General features: G+C 45.8%; 2 protein-coding genes across 2 annotated transcripts; one reads left to right on the forward strand and one right to left on the reverse strand.

Moving 5' to 3' along the window:
* Positions 1-714: 714 nt before the first annotated feature.
* On the reverse strand, positions 715-15,666 carry LOC135367336 (DNA-directed RNA polymerase II subunit RPB1-like). Its single transcript, XM_064600551.1, has 23 exons — positions 15,484-15,666; positions 14,258-14,527; positions 13,745-13,912; positions 13,278-13,559; positions 12,921-13,082; positions 12,533-12,753; positions 12,323-12,455; positions 11,985-12,109; positions 11,697-11,907; positions 11,330-11,539; positions 10,162-10,500; positions 9,728-9,856; positions 9,441-9,663; positions 8,656-8,866; positions 8,182-8,326; positions 8,003-8,108; positions 7,639-7,844; positions 6,314-6,886; positions 6,029-6,133; positions 4,534-4,716; positions 3,756-3,959; positions 2,566-2,752; positions 715-2,201 (listed from the first exon to the last, which is right to left on the reverse strand). Exons 1-23 carry the CDS (start codon positions 15,568-15,570, stop codon positions 856-858), a joined length of 5,826 nt encoding a protein of 1,941 aa, XP_064456621.1. The 5' UTR covers positions 15,571-15,666; the 3' UTR covers positions 715-855.
* A 219-nt stretch (positions 15,667-15,885) lies between these two features.
* LOC135366288 (uncharacterized) lies at positions 15,886-19,301 on the forward strand. The gene is made up of 9 exons (XM_064598964.1): positions 15,886-16,102; positions 16,181-16,258; positions 16,325-16,372; positions 16,713-16,767; positions 17,165-17,254; positions 17,317-17,371; positions 17,874-17,940; positions 18,026-18,137; positions 18,961-19,301. Exons 1-9 carry the CDS (start codon positions 16,024-16,026, stop codon positions 19,067-19,069), a joined length of 693 nt encoding a protein of 230 aa, XP_064455034.1. The 5' UTR covers positions 15,886-16,023; the 3' UTR covers positions 19,070-19,301.
* The last annotated feature ends 144 nt before the right edge of the window (positions 19,302-19,445 follow it).

The raw sequence follows: 19,445 nt of genomic DNA on the forward strand, positions 1-19,445 counted from the left end.
GAATATTCGCACACCTCTACCCCTTTTTGGTCTTCCAAATAAATCCAAAAGAATCAATCACGTATTTGGGGGACCAAAAAGAAAAAAAAAGAAGCGATTCTAGTGCTTCTCTACATTGTTTCCCCCATTAGCAGCGAATAATCACTTAATTTTACAATGTGCGATCAGCTTTTAAGCAAAGTAAGAGACCGAAAGGCACACATGCTTTTGTTTTCCGTGTCCACATTGTACATTATACAACCCTAAACCCCTCTTCAAGAAATAAGGAAATAATAAAAACCTTACAGCACCTCCAAAATTTTCTGATATGAATTCATTTTGTACAAATATACATGGCAGTGGCCGACTGAAAGTGACATAACCCCTACAGAATCCGTAACACTCTCCAAGATGAAAATCCTGGTCAAATCCCTGGGGATCAGTCAGGACATACTAATACTCTGCACATTTGCAAAAAATGCTTGCCACGGGCTTTGAAAAATAGAAAAGAAAAAAGAAAGAGAAATGAAAACATAACTGCCAGGCAGTGAAACACACAGCACTACAAACTAAATTGGCAATGTACTTGGTGAGTACTTTAAAGTTGCTGTATCATGCCCTGTGCCATTTTTTTCATTCAATCTGATATTTCTCTCCAACTTTTACTGTAGCCAGGGTTGAGTAACTTAGCATTGAACTTCACAACCAGGCATCCGCAAGAAAGAAGAATAGCTGTACAGAATAAAGATTTATTCACAAAAAAACCCATAACTAAAATTTGCCAGCACACTTTTCAAGGGGCTGTTTGCTTACAACCAAGTAATACACTATGGTCCTCGGAAACTGTGAATATTATGTACAAAGTCCAAGTTTCACTCAATCGTTATCACTGTCTTCCTCCATATTAGGACTCGTCGGACTGTACGTGGGCGAAGAAGGAGAATAGCCCGGACTTGTCGGAGAGTAACTCGATCCCTTTGGACTTGTCGGGGAGTAAGTAGGTGACGTTGGAGAGTACTTCGGAGATGTGGGTGAATAGGTCGGTGACGTAGGTGAATACTTCGGAGATGATGGTGAATATTTCGGCGAACTTGGACTGTACTGGGGGGAAGTAGGGCTGTACTGTGGCGAAGTTGGGCTGTACTTCGGAGATGATGGCGTGTACGTCGGACTTGTCGGCGAGTACTTTGGACTCGTGGGAGAATATTTTGGACTCGACGGGGAGTAAGACGGCGAAGTCGGAGAGTAGGTAGGTGAAGTCGGGGAATACTTTGGTGACGTCGGAGTGTACTGCGGTGAGCCCGGTGAATAGCTTGGGCTCGTCGGCGAGTACGAAGGAGAAGTGGGCGAGTACTTTGGGCTACTCGGGGAGTAACTTGGACTGCTGGGGGAGTAACTGGGGCTCTGTGGAGAATAGTTTGGCGAGCTCGGGGAGTAAGACGGACTGGTTGGGGAGTAAGAAGGCGAAGTAGGGGAGTAAGAAGGAGAAGTTGGCGAGTAAGACGGAGATGTGGGGGAGTAGGAAGGAGATGCTGGTGTGTAGTTTGGAGAGCTGGGAGAATATGAAGGGGACGTGGGAGAATAGGATGGAGAGGTCGGAGAGTAGGAAGGGGAAGTTGGAGAGTAGGATGGTGAAGTGGGGGAGTAAGACGGAGACGTTGGCGAGTAGGACGGAGAAGTGGGAGAATAGGATGGAGATGTGGGAGAGTAGGATGGAGAAGTCGGGGAGTAAGAAGGAGAGGTGGGGGAATAAGATGGTGAAGTAGGGGAGTAAGAAGGTGAAGTCGGGGAGTAGCTGGGGCTCGTGGGGGAGTAGTTCGGAGAGGTGGGAGAGTAAGTTGGGGAAGTCGGGGAGTATGACGGAGATGTGGGGGAGTAGGAGGGAGAAGCAGGAGTCATTGATGGGGAAGATGGTGCATATGCAGGGGAGGAAGGGGAGTAGTTTGGAGAGTGGGGGCTGGGGATGTAAGGAGAAGCTGGTGAGGATGCTGGCGAACCAGGCTGCGGAGACCAGCTGGGACTGCAGCCTGCGGGGCTGAAACCGCTCGCATCGCTGGCTGCTGACGGCGAGAATCCCGCCGCTCCGGGAGTCATGCCACTTCCTACCCCTGGGGACCAGACACTTCCGTATGCTGGAGTTGCACCCTGGTTCCAAGGTGTCATTTGGGGAGACATTCCAGCGATGGGTGTCGCAGCACTTCCAAAGAACAAACCAGTTCCTCCTGGGAGCACAAAATATGTCTCTTGCTGTACTCACACACACAAATGCTACCTTGGTCAAAGAGAGAAATTTTCTACATGATGGTAGAGACAGGGGAACAACAAATTCTCAACAATTTCTCGTTCTGTGTTCCTCTGTCTCTGGGGTTTTCTTCGAGCACGTATAGCCAGTCTAGCCTGCGTGTTATGTCTTCTTCATGTAAAATTTTGTGCACAAAATAAAATTATTTTTTTTGTTCCCAGCAAGTTTGATATAGTAACTTTGATACGAACAACAAAAATAACAATGTAACAAAAGACCGCTGGCGACTATTTCCGAGTACAAACAGCAAAAACATGATGAGACATGATGTTCTGGCAACTTACCAAGAGGACCCAACATTCCAGGTAAGTTCATGGGTATTTCAATGCCGTACTTGCACTTCTCTGCATCCAGCATGAGATCAAAGGCGCCAGTTCCCATTCGAGCCAATTGGCCCATGATGATGTTCTCCGACACGCCTTTCAGATAATCGACTTCAGCGTGCGATGCCGCGTCTAGCAGCACGTCCACCTAAAAGTTGAGTTGCGACTTGACACAGTGCACACCTCACTTATTTATTAGTTAGTTAATTCCACAGTATTTTCCTTAGTTATTTCCACAATCCGAATGGCAAGTCGACCTTGCCACTTGATTGACCCTTCCTTCTGTTCTTTTCTTCGAATAAATGCGTACCCCCTTGCTTACTTCTGTATATGTATAGCCTTCAGACTTCGGGTTGAGCCCAGTAAAATCTGCTTTTACCCACCGATTTGCATCACGACCACATCGGGTAAAAAAAAAAGCAGCTTATACAGTAAAAACTCAGTCACTTATACAGGAAACAGGTGAACAACAGGAAGTTGAAAAGTTGACAACTCGTGGCTCTACATCGCGAGACGACAACGATCATTGACCCGCAGTGATCCCACTGGGATCACAATGAATGGTCCGTGGAATAATTTGTTCAAATGAGAGTTCTTTAACGTGCGCAGAAATCTCGGTACACGGCACCCCGTGTTTAATGTCCCTTGCAGAGGACGACGTGTCTGACCAACCTATACTTAGGGCCTGACTTTTTAGGGTTAAACCCGAATACACCCGATATTTACCCCCCGAACGAAATCTGTAAAATTTGGGTTTAACCCGAATCTACCCGAAAACATCCGGGTTGCGTGCATTAAAATAAAGTTTGATAACATTGCTAAACATTAGTTCCATGTTAAGACAAATTTTTATTAAACAAAACAAAAAAAATCACCCGAATACACCCGAATTCCTGACGACAGAATATGCCGTAATGGGATTTAACCCGAATACACCCAAATTTTCGAATGAAAAATATCACCCGATATTTACCCCCCGAATCTAGGCCAAAAATAAAACCCGAAAAAGTCAGGCCCTACCTATACTATGCCGGTGAAAAAGCTGGGGTGTTTTAGCGAGCACTTATTAATCTAGGGCTACATGCGAACATTTAGTACGACATATTTTATACGACAAAGAAGTTATGAACAAAGTATTTGTGCCTGCTTACCGTCTCTTCGAAGGAACACCTCATGAGTGCACCGGTGTCCTGACGGTTGATGCCGTGACGTGTGATGGCCATTAAGTGACCCTTGGCAGTCATGACGTCACAAAGCAGGGCCAAGTGACGGTAATTGACGTAAGAGCCGTCGAATGAGATGACGTGGTTCATTTCTTTCTCAACAGCCTTACGGACGGCCTCGATTCCGAGGACCTGGGGACCAATGTGATTGCTTTTATTTTGTAAGCATTTTTAACCCTTTAACCGGTAACTCAAGCAGCTGCCGAAATATTTTTAAAAAAGTGTGTGTTTCATGTGCTGTTTTTTTTACATTTTGTTTGTGCTATGTGGTGGCATTTTCTGAAAATTGCGCATGCAAAGACATGCACATACAAAAGGATGCCTACAGGCAACACTTTTGTGTTCTAGCAAATACAATATTTAAAAAAAATAATAATAATAATATAATAATAAAAGCTTCACTACTGCAAAGAATGCAGCTCCTCAGGGTCACCCTGAACAGTCTGGAAAGAAAATAAGTGGCACAACAAAATTACGCTTTTTCGAAGGACACACTTTTGCCATGATCAGAGCAACGTCTTCTCTACATCCCTGCAATGCCCAAAACAGAGAATCAGGGCATCCAAGCAGAGATGTTAGCTTCGGAGATTGCACGGACGTCTTCTGGATGTTGTGGGGGACTATGTCCCAAACCCGAGCAAATGCGAGACTTCCACAAAGCAAAATGTTCGTCACGAGCGAATAATTACACAGTATCGCAACTCACCGCAAAGATCTCGCAAATGTCGTTGGAATAGGTGCGGACGGGATCGACGTCCCGCTCGCTCAGGACTCTCATGAGGCTGGTGCCGTCCGTCTCGAGCAGCCACTCCGCAATGGCCTTGTACTCGCCCGTCTCAGTGAGCAAGATACGTTTTTTGTTGTCGGTTGTCGGCAGATGCATGTACACCTGCAATGAGATGGCCCTGTAAGCCTCCCTCTACCTTTAAAAGGTTCATGTTGTTAAAGCTGCTAATAAAACGTACAAAAGTGTGCACACACGCACACTAAGGTTATGCTCGTTTATTCTACTCTAGTGAGTCGGAGTCGTGACATACGAGAGTCACTGTATGTCATCTACTCCAGCAACTCGCACAGAGAAGAGAGTCACTGAGAGTCAACTCTCGAACACCTGCAATAATGAACTCCCGAAGGTTAGAACGGGAGTCCTGACCACGAGCGTGACTTCACAAGAACCACACCATTTTTGCCCACCAGGGGACTCTCTCTAGTCCAGTAAATGAACACACTTTCAGTGATGGTTTATTGTGCATGTTATATAGCCTGAAGTTTTAGGGTTTAACCCGATTCTTTCCACGAATTGAAGGTTGCCTCTTTAGGGTGAAACCTGATTTTTACCTGGCAAATTGCCCTCACCGAGACGTCCATAGGAATGCACACTAACTTGTTTGGCAGCAAACGCAGTTAGATCACAATCTGTACTGAACCTGTTCAGTTGGTTTGGGTAACCAAGCCCGATTTCACCCTCAATTTTGCGTATTGGAAGTTTTTTTTCACCTGAATTCGCATGAATTTAGAGCACGTTTATTTACCCGATTTTTACTCCCCGAATTTAGAAGAAAATATTCCCCGAAAACTTCAGGCTCTATGCATGTAGGATCTCCTCTCCACCCCTTCCCAGAAAACAAATAAACAAAGAAAAAGCCCCTAGCTTGCTGCGGCAGAAAATTAACATTTCAGCGAAGTGGAATTTACAAATATGCGGGATTTAAAAAAAAATTTAAAAATGTTGCAGCATTCTCCCACGATCGCTTACAGACTCATCCCGCTCTATTCCAGCCTTTTGTAACTTTTCAGTGTGCAAAGAAAATTAGACTAAACACTGACAATTTCTCTCCGGGCATCCCCTGCTGTTAAATTTTCTTTCGGCGTGGCACGTTCAGCTACGTAAGTACGAGCACTATCGGTCGCATCAGGCATTGCAGCCACAACTGATCAGGTTTAACACGTGAAAATGCTGCAGAACGATTTAAATCCTTACATATTTCGGCGATATATCAAATTATCTGTGAAAAACTCGTGATTCTGAGGGAAGCAGAAGGTTCTGCGCGACACGGCCAACTCCGCGAAACTTAGCGGAAAGCTGGTGCTCTAACCATCACTGAACGTCCACCCTGAGCATGTTTTCGTCCCTCATGTGTGTTTTAGCACATTTAACAACAGGAGCACTCCCTCTGCTGTCTGTCTGCGAAAGCACTTGCCTTTGTGATGGCTTCAATCCCCTGAAGTGTCATGTCGCTGAGCATGTTGGCTTCAATGCAACGCAGGAAGACATCGTCTTCCATTTTGTCCACTTGTTCTTCTTCCTGTAGAAACGCCTCCTTAGTTAACTGACCAAGTTTTTGCTCAACTAATAACGTATCCTCCCACTGCAGGAGGTGCGGGAATAAAATTAAAGGAACAGCGTAAACTTTGTCTACAAATATTCTGTTTTTGGTTGCAGCAGGAGGTGCACACACAATGCGCGAATATATCTCAAAACTTACATCTTGGAACTTGCTGTCTTCACTGTTCATGATACGGATACGTAGCACCAGCTTTTCGGCATTGTCGTCATTAAAGATGCAGTTCAGGTCATCACCGAAACCGGCATTTATCTTCTCCGCGATCTGTTCCATGGTGAGCTTCTTGTCCGTCATACGCTTGCGGTCCAGCTCGACGCGGAGCAGCCAAGGCGATATACGTGTTGGGTCAAAGTCGGGCATTTCGTAATACACGTTGACAAACTCCTGATCCTCCGCGACGACCGTGTTCTGCGGGTCTGGGTCGTAGTAGATGGCAGTGTTGGCTGTGACCTTGCGGAGCGTCGTGTGCTCCAGCCGGCAGAGGACATCCTTGGCCTTCTCGGCATCACGGGCGGCCGCACCCATCAGGAAGACCGTCAAGGAAGGAGTCTTGGGCTTCTTGGAGATGTTGATGATCTCTTTGAGACGGGGCACACCCAACGTCACGTTTTTGGCTGACACACCAGCGTAGTGGAAAGTGTTGAGCGTCATCTGGGTGGCGGGCTCGCCCAAGGACTGGGCAGCCAATGCACCGACCATTTCTCCAGGTTGACCCTGAAGCGAGATATTGCGTGTCACACAATCACCCTCTTTCTGCACGAAAGAATTATGCTTCTTTTTAGCCTTATTATGCTTATTAGGCCTTTCCTGAGGTTTCCTGCACCTGTGTGCTCAATAAAGTTAAAGTTGGCTAGCCGCATCACTGTGGACACCACTCCTTGCAGCCATCATGCAATCACGTTTTTTTTCCTTCTTTTAATTGCTGCATTGTAGAGTTCTAGACCCACTTCATGCATGTGGGACGAGTGCAATGATGTTAGCTGATACGGCTGCCAGAGCACCAGCATGCTATGGCAGCTGTTGGCACGCTTTGCTCCACCGTTAAGCATGCTGTATTCTCGACATTGTGCGACAGCGCGCAATTGCACCCGTTCAGGATGTAGTAGTATACGCAGGAGCACAAGAAAGGTAACACATATACCAGTTAACACATATACACATAGCATACCAGTTGCACCACGCTGCTCGACTCTGCACCTTTGGATGTCACAGACCTCTAGTCATGCGGTACGAAAGCGGTATCACTACGAAGTGTGTTCTAAAAGGTGATTGTGCTGGCAGAGAAAGAGGATAGTTGCGCAACGTTGCATGCTTTAGTTATCCAGGAGACATGTGGGCACTTAACCCATGCAGCAGAATAGGCATCCAGTTTTTTTTTTTTTTTTTTCAGTTTGGGGCATTATGTACGCCTGCACGTTACATTCGGAAGCGCATTAGAACCGAGCAAATGCGGTATTATTATGTACTTGCGACTGATGGAACCTGGTCTCGATTTCTCCGAGAAGCCATTCGAAGGCCTCCGTTGAGAGGCGGAACTCCTCAGCCACACGCTTGGAGCACAGTGTTGCTCGCAGCAGGGATCGGAAGAGGAAGGTGGCGTTTTCGTTGGCCTGGATACTGAGGTGATCTTCACCGGGCACGATCACCAGCTTCTTCACCAGTTCTTCAACACCTATACGGTGCAGGATAAAAGTGAGACTATTTATAGTCTTCGTAATGAAAGCAGCCCGGCTACAACTATTACTGCATTCGTTAGAAATTATCGTTACGAGAGAAAGGAGACGGAGACTTAAACCAAAACCCCAGCAGAATGGAAAACGGCAGATGTACCTTGAATGACTCTCAGCGGACTGAGGTCAGTCGGTGACCGAAGGTTGACGCGGAAGATTTTTTGTGCGTTCCACAGCATTCTTTGCAGGTTGCAAGGCAGCACGACCTATTAGAAGGGGAAATTAAAGCGTGATACGACGTGAAATTAATGCAAAACAGGTAAGAGGGGGAGAGTTTACCTTGCTGTCGCCCGTGGGGAAAATGGACCTGAGAATCTCTCGGTCCTTCTTCAACCGTTCCCACTCCTTCTCCAGCTCGGACACGGCTGTGGCACTTCCCATCAGTTCTCGAACCACATCTTCCGTGAACAGCTTTCGCAGATACCTATCGGTGGCCAGTGGTTCAGTTGCGTCAAATATCGTCAGAAGGAGAATACACGTACAGTGAAACGCCACTTGAACGAACTATTTGGATGAACAAACTTTTGTAGAATCACCACCAACACATCATTATGTACAATGCTAAGAATTTCAGGCTTAGCGAACTCGAGTACAGCAGAAATTCATTTCTACGCATATTTTCTAAGGCGCAAACCCCTTTTCATGATCGCCATTCTACTGGTCTAAGGTGTGACTATCTGAAGACGGAGTTTTGCGAAGACTTCTGTCCTCTTATGAAAGTTGAGAGGAAGTTGTCTGCTTTGTCCCCCGTACCTTTCGTTGCAGGCATCGAAACGGAATTTCTTCTCAAAGGCCTTGTTGGAGGGCTTCATTGTAGGCATGCTCTGGAACTCAACGCATGACCCATCCAGGCCGTCTTCTCCGTAACGCAGCTGGATCACCTGACTGTTGCTGTTTCGCACCGTGCCATCATAAGCAATCATGACACTCTCCATAGCTTTGATAAGACGTCGCTGGATATAACCTGCACATGTCAATTACAATTCAGGCATGAGTGATACCACGGACCATTGTACGTTCCTGACTGTAGTTACACTGGCCAATAAGACCTGTGGATACACAATCTAGACTGGATAAGGCCATATTGCTACTTGGCTGTAAAATATCATTAGTAGTGTCATTAGTAAAATACGATTGAGCAGGCCTGAAGATAGTATATTCAGACGTGCCCACTGCACATGGCTGATAACCTAAGTTTGGTTTTAGTTTCAGCAATCAAGTCATACTTGAGCTTTGGTACTATGAAAGTAACAAGCGCACAATTTTCTGCAGTGATACCGCTACAGACGACATTACATAAACGACATACACGATGTTCGAAGGTTCATATAAACATTAAGGCAGCACGTTGAGTGGGACACGTTCATTACACACACAGATCTCGCCTCGTTTTTCTCACCCTCTCATAATCAAAACCTCTGACTCCAAGATTTGCCACGTCTAGTACTTTGAACTTTATTCCAGCTAACGATTTCAATAATTCAACCACTGCCTCCAAGATTACAAAATACGAGAGAGAGAGAGAGAGACTGACGTACCTGTTTCTGCAGTCTTTACAGCTGTATCGATAAGACCTTCTCTGCCTCCCATAGCGTGGAAGAAAAACTCTGAAGGCGTGAGACCAGCCAGGTACGAGTTCTCTACGAAACCCCTACTTTCGGGACCGTAGTCGTCTTTTATGAAATGGGGCAGCGTCCTTTTGCGGAATCCAAATGGAATACGCTTGCCTTCAACGTTCTGCTGCCCCACACAGGCGATGACCTAGGGAACAGACTCACGTTCACGACTCGAACGGGAAATGGTGCGAGAGAGAGAGGCCCAGTACCTGAGAGATGTTAATCTTGGAACCCTTGGCGCCGGAGACCACCATAGCTTTGAAGTTGTTGAATTCTGAAAGTGACTTCTGCGCACTAGCACCCGTCTTGTCACGGGCGTCGTTCAGAATACGGTTCACCTGCGTTCACAAGAACATATTTTTTGCTGCCCACAAGTACGGCGCAATCCCGTTAATTCAAACTCAGGGGGTCGTAAGATTTGTTTTAAGAACGCCGAGTTCGAACTGAAGGGAGTCGCTCTGAATGAGAGCCTGATGAGGTCAATAACAGTGTGAAACCGATTGGATCAAGGGCCTTTCACAGCTTCATCAAGCAATCAATCCACCGATTAATTACTTCAGCCACGCCAAACGTTGATGATGATGATGATTAATGTTTTATTGGCGCAGCGGTAACTATGACCATAACAAACGTTGATGCTCACCTGGTTCTCAAAGGTCTGTCGCAAAGTGTTACCGGGCGAAGGCTCCAGCTCGTCATTGTGAGCCTTCTCAATGACGTCTATCACGTCGCGTTTGGCCTTCTCAATGGCGTTTTTGATGTCGATGAAGGTCTGCTTGTCAGCGATGGTGTCACCAATACCGATGGTGTGTCCCTCGAGCAGTAGCCAAGCGTTCACCACAGTCTGGATGTGCCCATAGAAGGCTCCGGCCACCTCGTGGCCAAGTTCGGCAAACACGACGTGCATCAGAGATCCAGACGATGCTCCGACAGTTTTCTTGCAAACAATTCCGCTGATGAGTTCACCATGTTCAATGAGCACCTGGAGAAATAAAGAAACGTGCAGCATGTTGAGGAGGTTTTGCCTTGTGTTGATATGGTTACTGGGGCAGTGCTGCATAGGAGACTGTGCACGGAAGATATAGCCGCATCGCTGGAGAATTACTTTGCCCTGATGAGGCAGGAATGAGTAGAAGAGGAAGAAGCTATCCACGTGGGAGAAAAGCTAAAAAGAGGCATGCAGCAGGCAGCCCAGAAAGCACAAGGGATCCTTGAAAACAGTGAGAGCTGGCAGTTCTTCAAAAAAGTGAGGGCCTTAGACCCACTACAGGTCAAGTCTCAAGAACGTTCCAGCCATAGAAACAGAAGGTTCTCCTGGCAGAATGGCTACTTTATCTGCAGACAGCCAAGGACCTGAAGTCTGCAGACTGTGACTTGGCTCCATCAGTGTCTAAGCAGACCAGCCCACCTCCTCAAACCTCCGACATAATTGCGTTTTAGAATGGAATGAGGGTGCTTGCTCCGAATTTAGCGTCTACTACGATCAAGTATTTGTCCTTTCTATAAACTCTGTAGATGCTGAAAGATCTTTCAGCAGGTATAGAAACGGCACTGTCTGTCGGAAGGAAACAAAAAATATCATGTAATGCTGAGCCACAACAGTGCTTTGAACCTGTAATTTGATAAAATATTATTTTTACCGCATTACCCAAGAAAATAAAGTGTTTCGCGTTTCAAGCAGCCGTTGACCCCTTGCCAGGGAAAGTCGCGGAATTCGCGAGTTGGTGCCGCGGAATTTTTACATTTACGGCAGCAGAAAACCGGGGGCCTTAACCACAGGACATGCAGTGGAGATATTGAATGTGAGCAACCTTTGTGTCTCCTGGGGAGATCCACTTGTATGGACCGTCATCTTCTTCATCTGGGTGAGTGCTGTGCGTTCGGATGAGGTTGACGTTCCCGGGAATGATGAGGGAGAAAATCTGTTTGCCCGTCCACAGGGGTTTGGGCTTCAAGATGGCTGGCATGGGCATCTTGCCATCCCAGATGGGAAGGAACATCAATATGGTCATCATTTGATCCTGTAACAGAAATTCGCGCAATAATGACCACCGAACACTTTTTTTTTCCCCTTCTTAATCCAAATACAATGCTAGCAACATCCCCCCCTTTAAGGCCATCACAAAATTGTAGCTGATCTGCACCACTTTTTCTAAACGTGGAATCGATGCATCAAACCTTTTCGAGAAAGACGTCCCGCTTGGTCATTTTGCGGACGGCAGTAAGTGTGTCCTGCACGATGCCCATGACGGGTTTGTTGGACTGCGGAGTGATAATCTGCCTGGGCACCATGGCCAACTGCTCCACTTCGGCTCTCGTCTCCAGTGACTGCGGTACGTGGAGGTTCATCTCATCTCCATCGAAGTCGGCGTTGTACGGAGTGGTCACACTGCGCGCCAACATGTATCGTCAAGCTCACGACTGCACGCCGGTTCCTAAAAGGTTCAAAAAAACAATGTTCCCCACCTGAGGTTCATCCGGAAGGTAGACCACGGAAGTACCCGGATCTTGTGACCCATCATGGACATTTTGTGGAGGGTGGGCTGCCGGTTGAACACGATGATGTCGCCGTTGCGGACGTGACGTTCCACCTGATAAGGGTTGCGGAAGGAGAGGTCAGCCAAACTACGACAAACGCTCAACGATTCTACGGTGAAGAGGAGCCCAGAAAGGCATCACACATGCGCTCATGTAACGTAGCACGCAAGAACAAATACTAATGTTAATGTTGTAATAAAATTACTATCATTGTTTTAGCATGCAGAGTTGTCAATGAAGATGAGAATGATGCATATTACACATACCCTGTAACCACACTGCAGATGCAAGTCGCTCGCCTTCGGGTGAAAGCGGAGATCGATTCGTTCACCATTGTCGCGGATGATGTACTTGGCTCCCGGGTACTGGTTGTTGCCTCGACGAACCAGGTCGTGCATTCTGAACGAACACCAATTTTAGTCGAAGGTGGTGGCTACATCACGGCGCGTAAATGCGCAACATCGCGGATCACTTACTGGTCGATATTGAAAGGTGTCACTATCTCGGGAAAGGTGAGGTTCTGCGCGATGGATCGTGGAACTCCCACCTCATTGATGCGGAGGTTGGGATCCGGAGTGATGACAGTTCGGGCCGAGAAGTCTACACGTTTACCCATAAGGTTTCCTCTGATTCTCCCTTCTTTACTCTTAAGTCTCTGCTTGATGGACTTTAAGGGACGTCCGGACTTTTGCATGGCCTGTAGAATGACATAGATTGCATACCCTAACCATAAGTTGCTTTTCTCAAATCTGTGGTCCAAGCGATGTCATATATAGACATTTCAACTCCAACATTCGACGTTGAAGAGCAGAAAGAAGACAACTCGAGCTAAATTTGGAAGCATTGGGATCAAGTGTTGCTTACCCTTGGCAATCCGGGCATCTCATTGTCCACGAGTGTGGCTACATGGAACTGCAACATCTTGATATTCTCCGCGATGATGTGTGCGGCAGCTCCACTCTGCTCATTGCGGATCAATTCGTTGTTGGCCTTGACAATGTCTGCCAACTTGTGGGTCAAGTCATCCTGCATTGAGACGCAGCATGCTCTGCAGCTCAATTCTGACGGGTTTTAACTTTTCCTTATCATATGCTCTCCTACCATTGCCTGCAACAGCTGTATTGCCAACATGCTCTTTTTTTGCTTATTACCCCTATCCATGTTTACGACAATGCAACACGGAGCATGCAGACAAACTGTTTGCCTCAACATCATTGTTACCTGGTTTCTGGCTGAGCCAAACATGACGACTGCAGGACGCACGGCAAGCGGAGGGACCGGCAGCACCGTGACAATCATCCAATCGGGCTTGGCATACCGGGGGTCCATTCCGAGAATTTGGCACTCTTCCTCCGAGATGTGCTTCAGGATTTCCCACACCCTCTCCGCAGAGAGTTGGATCTTCTTCTCTTGCGAGTCCTCGTTGATGTGCTTCCATTCAGCCGTCAGGTCCAGCCCGCTCCGACGGATGCTCGGTTGATAACGTCCGCACCCGCCGTGACCCTGTGGTCATTCGTAAGATGTCAGCGTACGTACGTGCACAATAAAAGGTCAGACTTTTGGATGCGAATGGTGAATGAATCAGTAAAGGTGAATGAGCTTTACACCGTGTGAAGCGTTCGATATTTCTCCAAAGGAACTCCCTTATGATTTGAGGTATGTGCACGTTATGAAAAATATATACATACCACCTTCTTGTTGGTGTCCTCCTGCACCTGACTCTCGCCAACCTTTGCGTCGATCTCGTCTCCCCCCTCGCAGATGTTCTTGCCCTTGCAAAGGTCGTAGACGTGCGCCAGTCGCTTGCGTGGCGCCCCCTTCGATTTTGTCACAATCTCCTTGATCTTGGGATTGTTCTGTTACACAAAACATTGCAGGTGTAAGAGACAACGTGTAATGTTACGTACACTAATACTGCGTTACTAATGAATGATAATTTGTGGTTAAATGACACAGGGCAACCACAATCATAAGCGAAAGCACAGTGGCTGTCTGTCACCCAAGGTTTGTTTGACACGCATATAAATTCCTTTGCAGAAGACGTAAACTACGAGGCTTGCAGACGACGACATATCATAACAACCAGTAGCGCGTCATCAAGCCGTTGGCATCCTGGGTTGGTTTCGAACCCACAACCTCGACATCATTACACGCTGCAAAGTGGGAACGAGCATTAACTCTGGAAGTTCACCGATACTTACCGGACTGACTAGCAACTTGGAGCAGTAGAAGCAAACGCATCTGAGGATCTTGATGCTCTTTGTGAGGAAGCCACAATGGAAGACGGGCTTGGCAAGATCGATGTGGCCAAAATGGCCGGGACATTCCGTCATGTTTCCCGCGCACGTCTGGCAACGGGCTGTTCGGTCAATGACTCCCTGTCGGGGGTCCATGAGACCACCCAACTTTGGGCGACCCCCTTCATAGATCTCGGGATACTTGATGCCGCCCTCCGTTACGGACATGCGACGCTGCATGAGAAGAAGCATTCCTTCAAATGTGACCTTGTTACATTTGGTGCGTGTTGCCAGAACGGCTGAGTATGTGCAATAATGGGAGGACAACTACGGTTACAAGTGTACGGTGTTGCGGTTATAGCTGCAGAAACATCTAGATTTCTACACTGAAATCCAAATCACGGCGGATAAAATGCCTCCACGTGGAGTGTCCCCGTCTCCATCCACGGTAAGCATTAGCATCCCTACAGACATCCCCTAGGCGGAGCCATAATTGAGAGTATTCGGAGAATCCAAAATGACATATCTAACTGTATCAGTTGTTGGTTACATGCGTATTTGTTTCGATGATTGTAAGGATTCAATGCCAAAGTAACTAGAGGATAAAAAAAGATATTGTGCCATCTCATGTGTTGTATTAATTTCCCCACGTAATCCTCTCAGCAGAGTGCCCGAAAACCTTCAGTTGTCCCAGGAATGACCAACGAGCATTTGGTCAGGCAACTGAAACCCTGTGAATCTCATAGGGTATACCTACATTATCCTTATACGAGCACAAGTGAACATGGACCACTATTCTTATGTCTTCGGCCACGAATCATGCAGTAAGAGAAATGTTTCTAGTGTAAACCATATTGACACACATGCATGGCACATCATGGTATGTTCTTGTGAGAAAGAAGTCGACAGACTATACATCACTTCGATTTGGTGCTTCATGTAAAGGTTTTGACGAGATGGCTCTGCTGTTAAGGGCCACTGCTCTGTGGTATTTGTTCGAATATTCCTACTACGTCGTAGACAACGCACATGAACTACTGTATCGGTCACACTGCTGTAACGATTCCTGTTACTGCATTCTACTCGGTTCGGACCAACAGATCTCTAACAGTAGTGTATTTTCACATTGCTCTTCCAAAACTTTGACTGCAACATAATACACAGAGACAACGAATGAAGATACTACGTACAATTTCATCAGGACTTAAGATCCCAAACTGAACTTTTTTGGCTTCCCGCAAGGGAGCCTTAGAGTCCGTTGTCACTATCTGTGACATTGTAAAAACAATTTCACGTCAAAAGTGAGCGATCACACGCAAACACAGCAAGACGGCACAAACACCGCCATTTTGCTCACTCTTGGAGCGAAAAGATTCCGATGGCCGCCTTTATATACCATTTGGCAACTTTCTACGGGGTCCTCGAGACTGTGTTCAAGGGCTCATTTAATTTCCCAGTTTCCTAATTACTAAACGTAACAGAAATAAGTGCACCGTACTAGCGCATCATATAATTTCTATCAAGGGTCTTTTTTAATGCAATTTAGAATGTTCATAAAGTTATCACTTCACCCACAAGCCCATCGGTATCTGCATTACAAAACAGCAGACGACATTTCACGGTGGCTTTGTTCTGCTGTTGTGATAACCGTTTCGGGCTTCCGCTGTAGCGTGCGCGGTGAACACACGACTCTTTCCTGATATTTTTTGTTAACTTGACTTTAATCAGCGATGAGTAGTAATGAAAAATGTCAGACAAATGAAGGTTCGTCATCGTCCGTCATTGGCTTCGTTGAGAAAGTGAAGAAAGGTGCGTACGCCTCCTTGTTGTCCCTCCTACTTCCGTTGTTTTTCTTGTGACGTACAGGCTTCGTGTTTCATAATTCAGAATGCACCACTGTGGAGGAGACAGTCAAGAAACTGGAATCTTACAGACTCAACACACTTGATAACAATGTAGTGAAAGGTGTGAAAAAGTAAAAAATCATTATAGTTTGTATGTCTAACATTCTGTTTGTATGTAAAATTCCAGACTCAGCACAGCTGACTGCATTGAAGGACAAATGCTCTGCTAAACAGGGTAACGTAAAGAGAATGCCAGTACACATTGCATGAGTATATGAGCGTATGAGGTACCACAAGCGCTTTTAAAATTGGTGACGTCATAAGGTCCCTGAAGAAGGCTGATCATTGATCTGAAGGCTGAACGTTGATCGTCCCTATAAACGGTCTAAAAACGAAAAATAAAAAAATATTTTAAAAAAACAGTGCCTATAAACAGTTTTCAGAAAAGCAGTTTGTTCTTTTTCCCCGTTCTTGCTGTGCGCAGCTTGTTATAATTTTTTTCTCTTTATATATGTAAAAATACATGTGTCCCTATGTATGCTAGCTGTTGTACATGACCCGTTTAATAACTGCAGGGGAGCTCCAGAGTGTGAAGTTGCAGGTGTCTGAGGTCCAGAAGTTAATCAAGGAGTAAGTTGAATAAAAATGCTTTCGTCCCCCTAGAAAAAAATATACATAACTAATGCATTAAAATTAGTTAGGCAAGAGTTTATTTACTAAATTATTTGGATATTATTCGTGATTAGGATAGGATCCCTACGAAGTCATCAAAAATTCATTTGCAGTGGCTCGTTGAAAATGTCACAGATGTGTACGCAGTGAGATCTAAACATAAAATAATTTTTAAAAAACGCCGTGTCTAGAGGTACGTCGGACCGACGTATACGGTTCCGCTCGCACAGGGATACGTCGGACCGACGTATTCCAACCAAAACTGAAACTGAGTAAAAAAAAAAAAAAAAACCTCAGGCATTTGTAATAATGTATATACAGGGCTGCTTTCTCAAATATCCCACCCAATGCGCAGGTTCAAGAAAAAGACTGAGTCTTTGTCGTCGAGGGTCTCTTTGCTCACAAACAAGATAGTCTCCGAAAAGGAAGCGCAAATTGCAAAAGTGTAAGATTTGCATGCTAGTCTGCGAGACGGCACATAAAATGTCCACCTTGCCTTTGCTGTAGGAATGAAACTGAACAGCACCTACTGGAACTTCAAGAAGCAGTTACCAAGGCCTTTGTAAGTGTTGACAATTGTTCAAAATATACGTTGACAACACCTTGTCCCTCTCACCACCATCATTCTTTGCACAATTTTGGAAAATGGTAAGTACAATGGTTGAAATGCAATTTCTATTGCTACTAAAAAAAATGTAGTGTTTAGGTCACATGTGACGAGTCAACAAATTATGATCTAAAACTCGTGGGCCGGTGGCATTGGCTGAGTGGATACAGCATCTGTGATACAGCTTGCGAGCACAGTTCCCCGTGAAGTCAGCCCAGGAGGCATACTAACCTTCCTGCTGTGTGTGTATGCCACTCAGAGCTGCAGCAGCTGTGTGACACAAAGAGGAAAGAGAAAAAAAATATAAACTAGAACAGATTTACAGAACTGTTCTTTACGGTTTCACTACAGAGTAAACGGAATTGTCAGAATATTTTTGCCTCCTGACAAAATTCTCGTGTCGTTATTATTTTGTTTCACTTTTATTCGGTTACAATCTATGCCAGTTTATTTCCAGACTCCAGTGAAAGGCGAGCAAAGAATGGCTTCCTTAACCGAGGAAGGATGCATCCTGGAAGAAGCTAGTGAGTTCCAAACCTCAATTGATAAATACATATATAAATTAATTAGGAGTAGGTCTAAATGGAACACCCAATTTTTTCTTGTCAGTCGCAGAAGTGCAGCAGCAAATTAGAGAATCCGAGGCGGAATTCCAAGAGCTTGGTGGGCAGCTGCACTGTGTGGACCTGCAGTTGACTGGTGAAGAGAGGAACACAGTGCTGTATGTTGTGATAGCCTGACCACTTTCTTCGTAATTCAGAAGGAAATGAATAGCTGGAGCTGCCTTCCTTCTAACATTGAGGACGACTTATAGGTGGAAGCACTACTTACAGCTGGAGATTATACCTTGTCAAAAAGACTACATACCTGCATTTAAGGAAGTATGGAAGGGCTCGGACAAAAACAAAACAAAAAAAATAGTCGGGAGAATTAGGACTAGTAGCCCCGAGATATATATCTGCACAAAAAGTACGACAGCAGCGTGCAATCTTAGTGCGCAAGAGAGCTTTCAATCTCACTGGTCAGAAGTGCTCCTGCTCCCCACACCTGCCAGTCGGCGCATTAAGTGTGTCATCCAATAGTGTGGTGTGCGTCTTCGTTTTTCTTTTTCTCTTTGCAGTCACACTTTGCACCGCACGTCTCGCGTCTCGTCTGGTCGCTTTCGCCAGCAGACAATTCTCGGCAGCCAATAAAAAGTGCCGACTGACTCGATGTCACTACATGCCAGGAGCAGCATGGGCAAGATCGCTGCTGCTGTGCACATTCTTGTAAACTCATTAGCTCAGGAGATTCCCAGAGGAAATATTTTGTGTGACGGTTCCAGAAGGTAGTACGTTCATATCACGCGGTAAAATAATACGTGTTCCAAGTGCCTTCCATGCTTCCTTAAAATGACCAACTTCCAGGAAAGAACTAAATGCGGTTCAAATAATTTTGTAGTCTTAAAGCCATCAATCGACATACATCTCCTTAGAAAGAATTCCTTTAAGTACTCATTATGCAATTGGATAAATGAAATTTGATACCATAGTATTACTTTTCAGAGCCCTGTTCGAGGAAGAAGCGCGAGCCGTTGAGCGAATGCTAGAGACGGCGAGGAGCAAACGAGAATCTCTGCAGCAGGACATCCGCCGCCTGTCTGAGAAGGCGTAGATGATGCTGTCCCAAGCGATGCCAAAGCGCCACCTGTGATACGGAACATTTTTCCTCACTTGTTCTGGAAAGCCAGTCTTTCCACAGTGCTGCCTCGCTAGTATTTTCGCCCATTCCATTTTTTACCGAGTCAACTACTACTTTATATTGATCTCTACTGTACTCGTCATCTTTGATGTGTCTGCCAAAGTTTTGTACCCGACAATATTAAACGCGGTTTCTAAGCTTTGTATTGTTAGCGTTTTTCTGCTCAGTTAGACCTGCGTCACATGGAAAGAACAAATGACATTAACGTCTAATGCCATTTGGGTCCTGAATGGATTATCCACGAAGGTCGAGCCACACGTCAATTTCTGACGACATTTAACCCCCATGA

The sequence above is a fragment of the Ornithodoros turicata genome, chromosome 8 (assembly GCF_037126465.1).
Source record: "Ornithodoros turicata isolate Travis chromosome 8, ASM3712646v1, whole genome shotgun sequence".
In the NCBI taxonomy this organism is placed as follows: Eukaryota; Metazoa; Arthropoda; class Arachnida; order Ixodida; family Argasidae; genus Ornithodoros; species Ornithodoros turicata.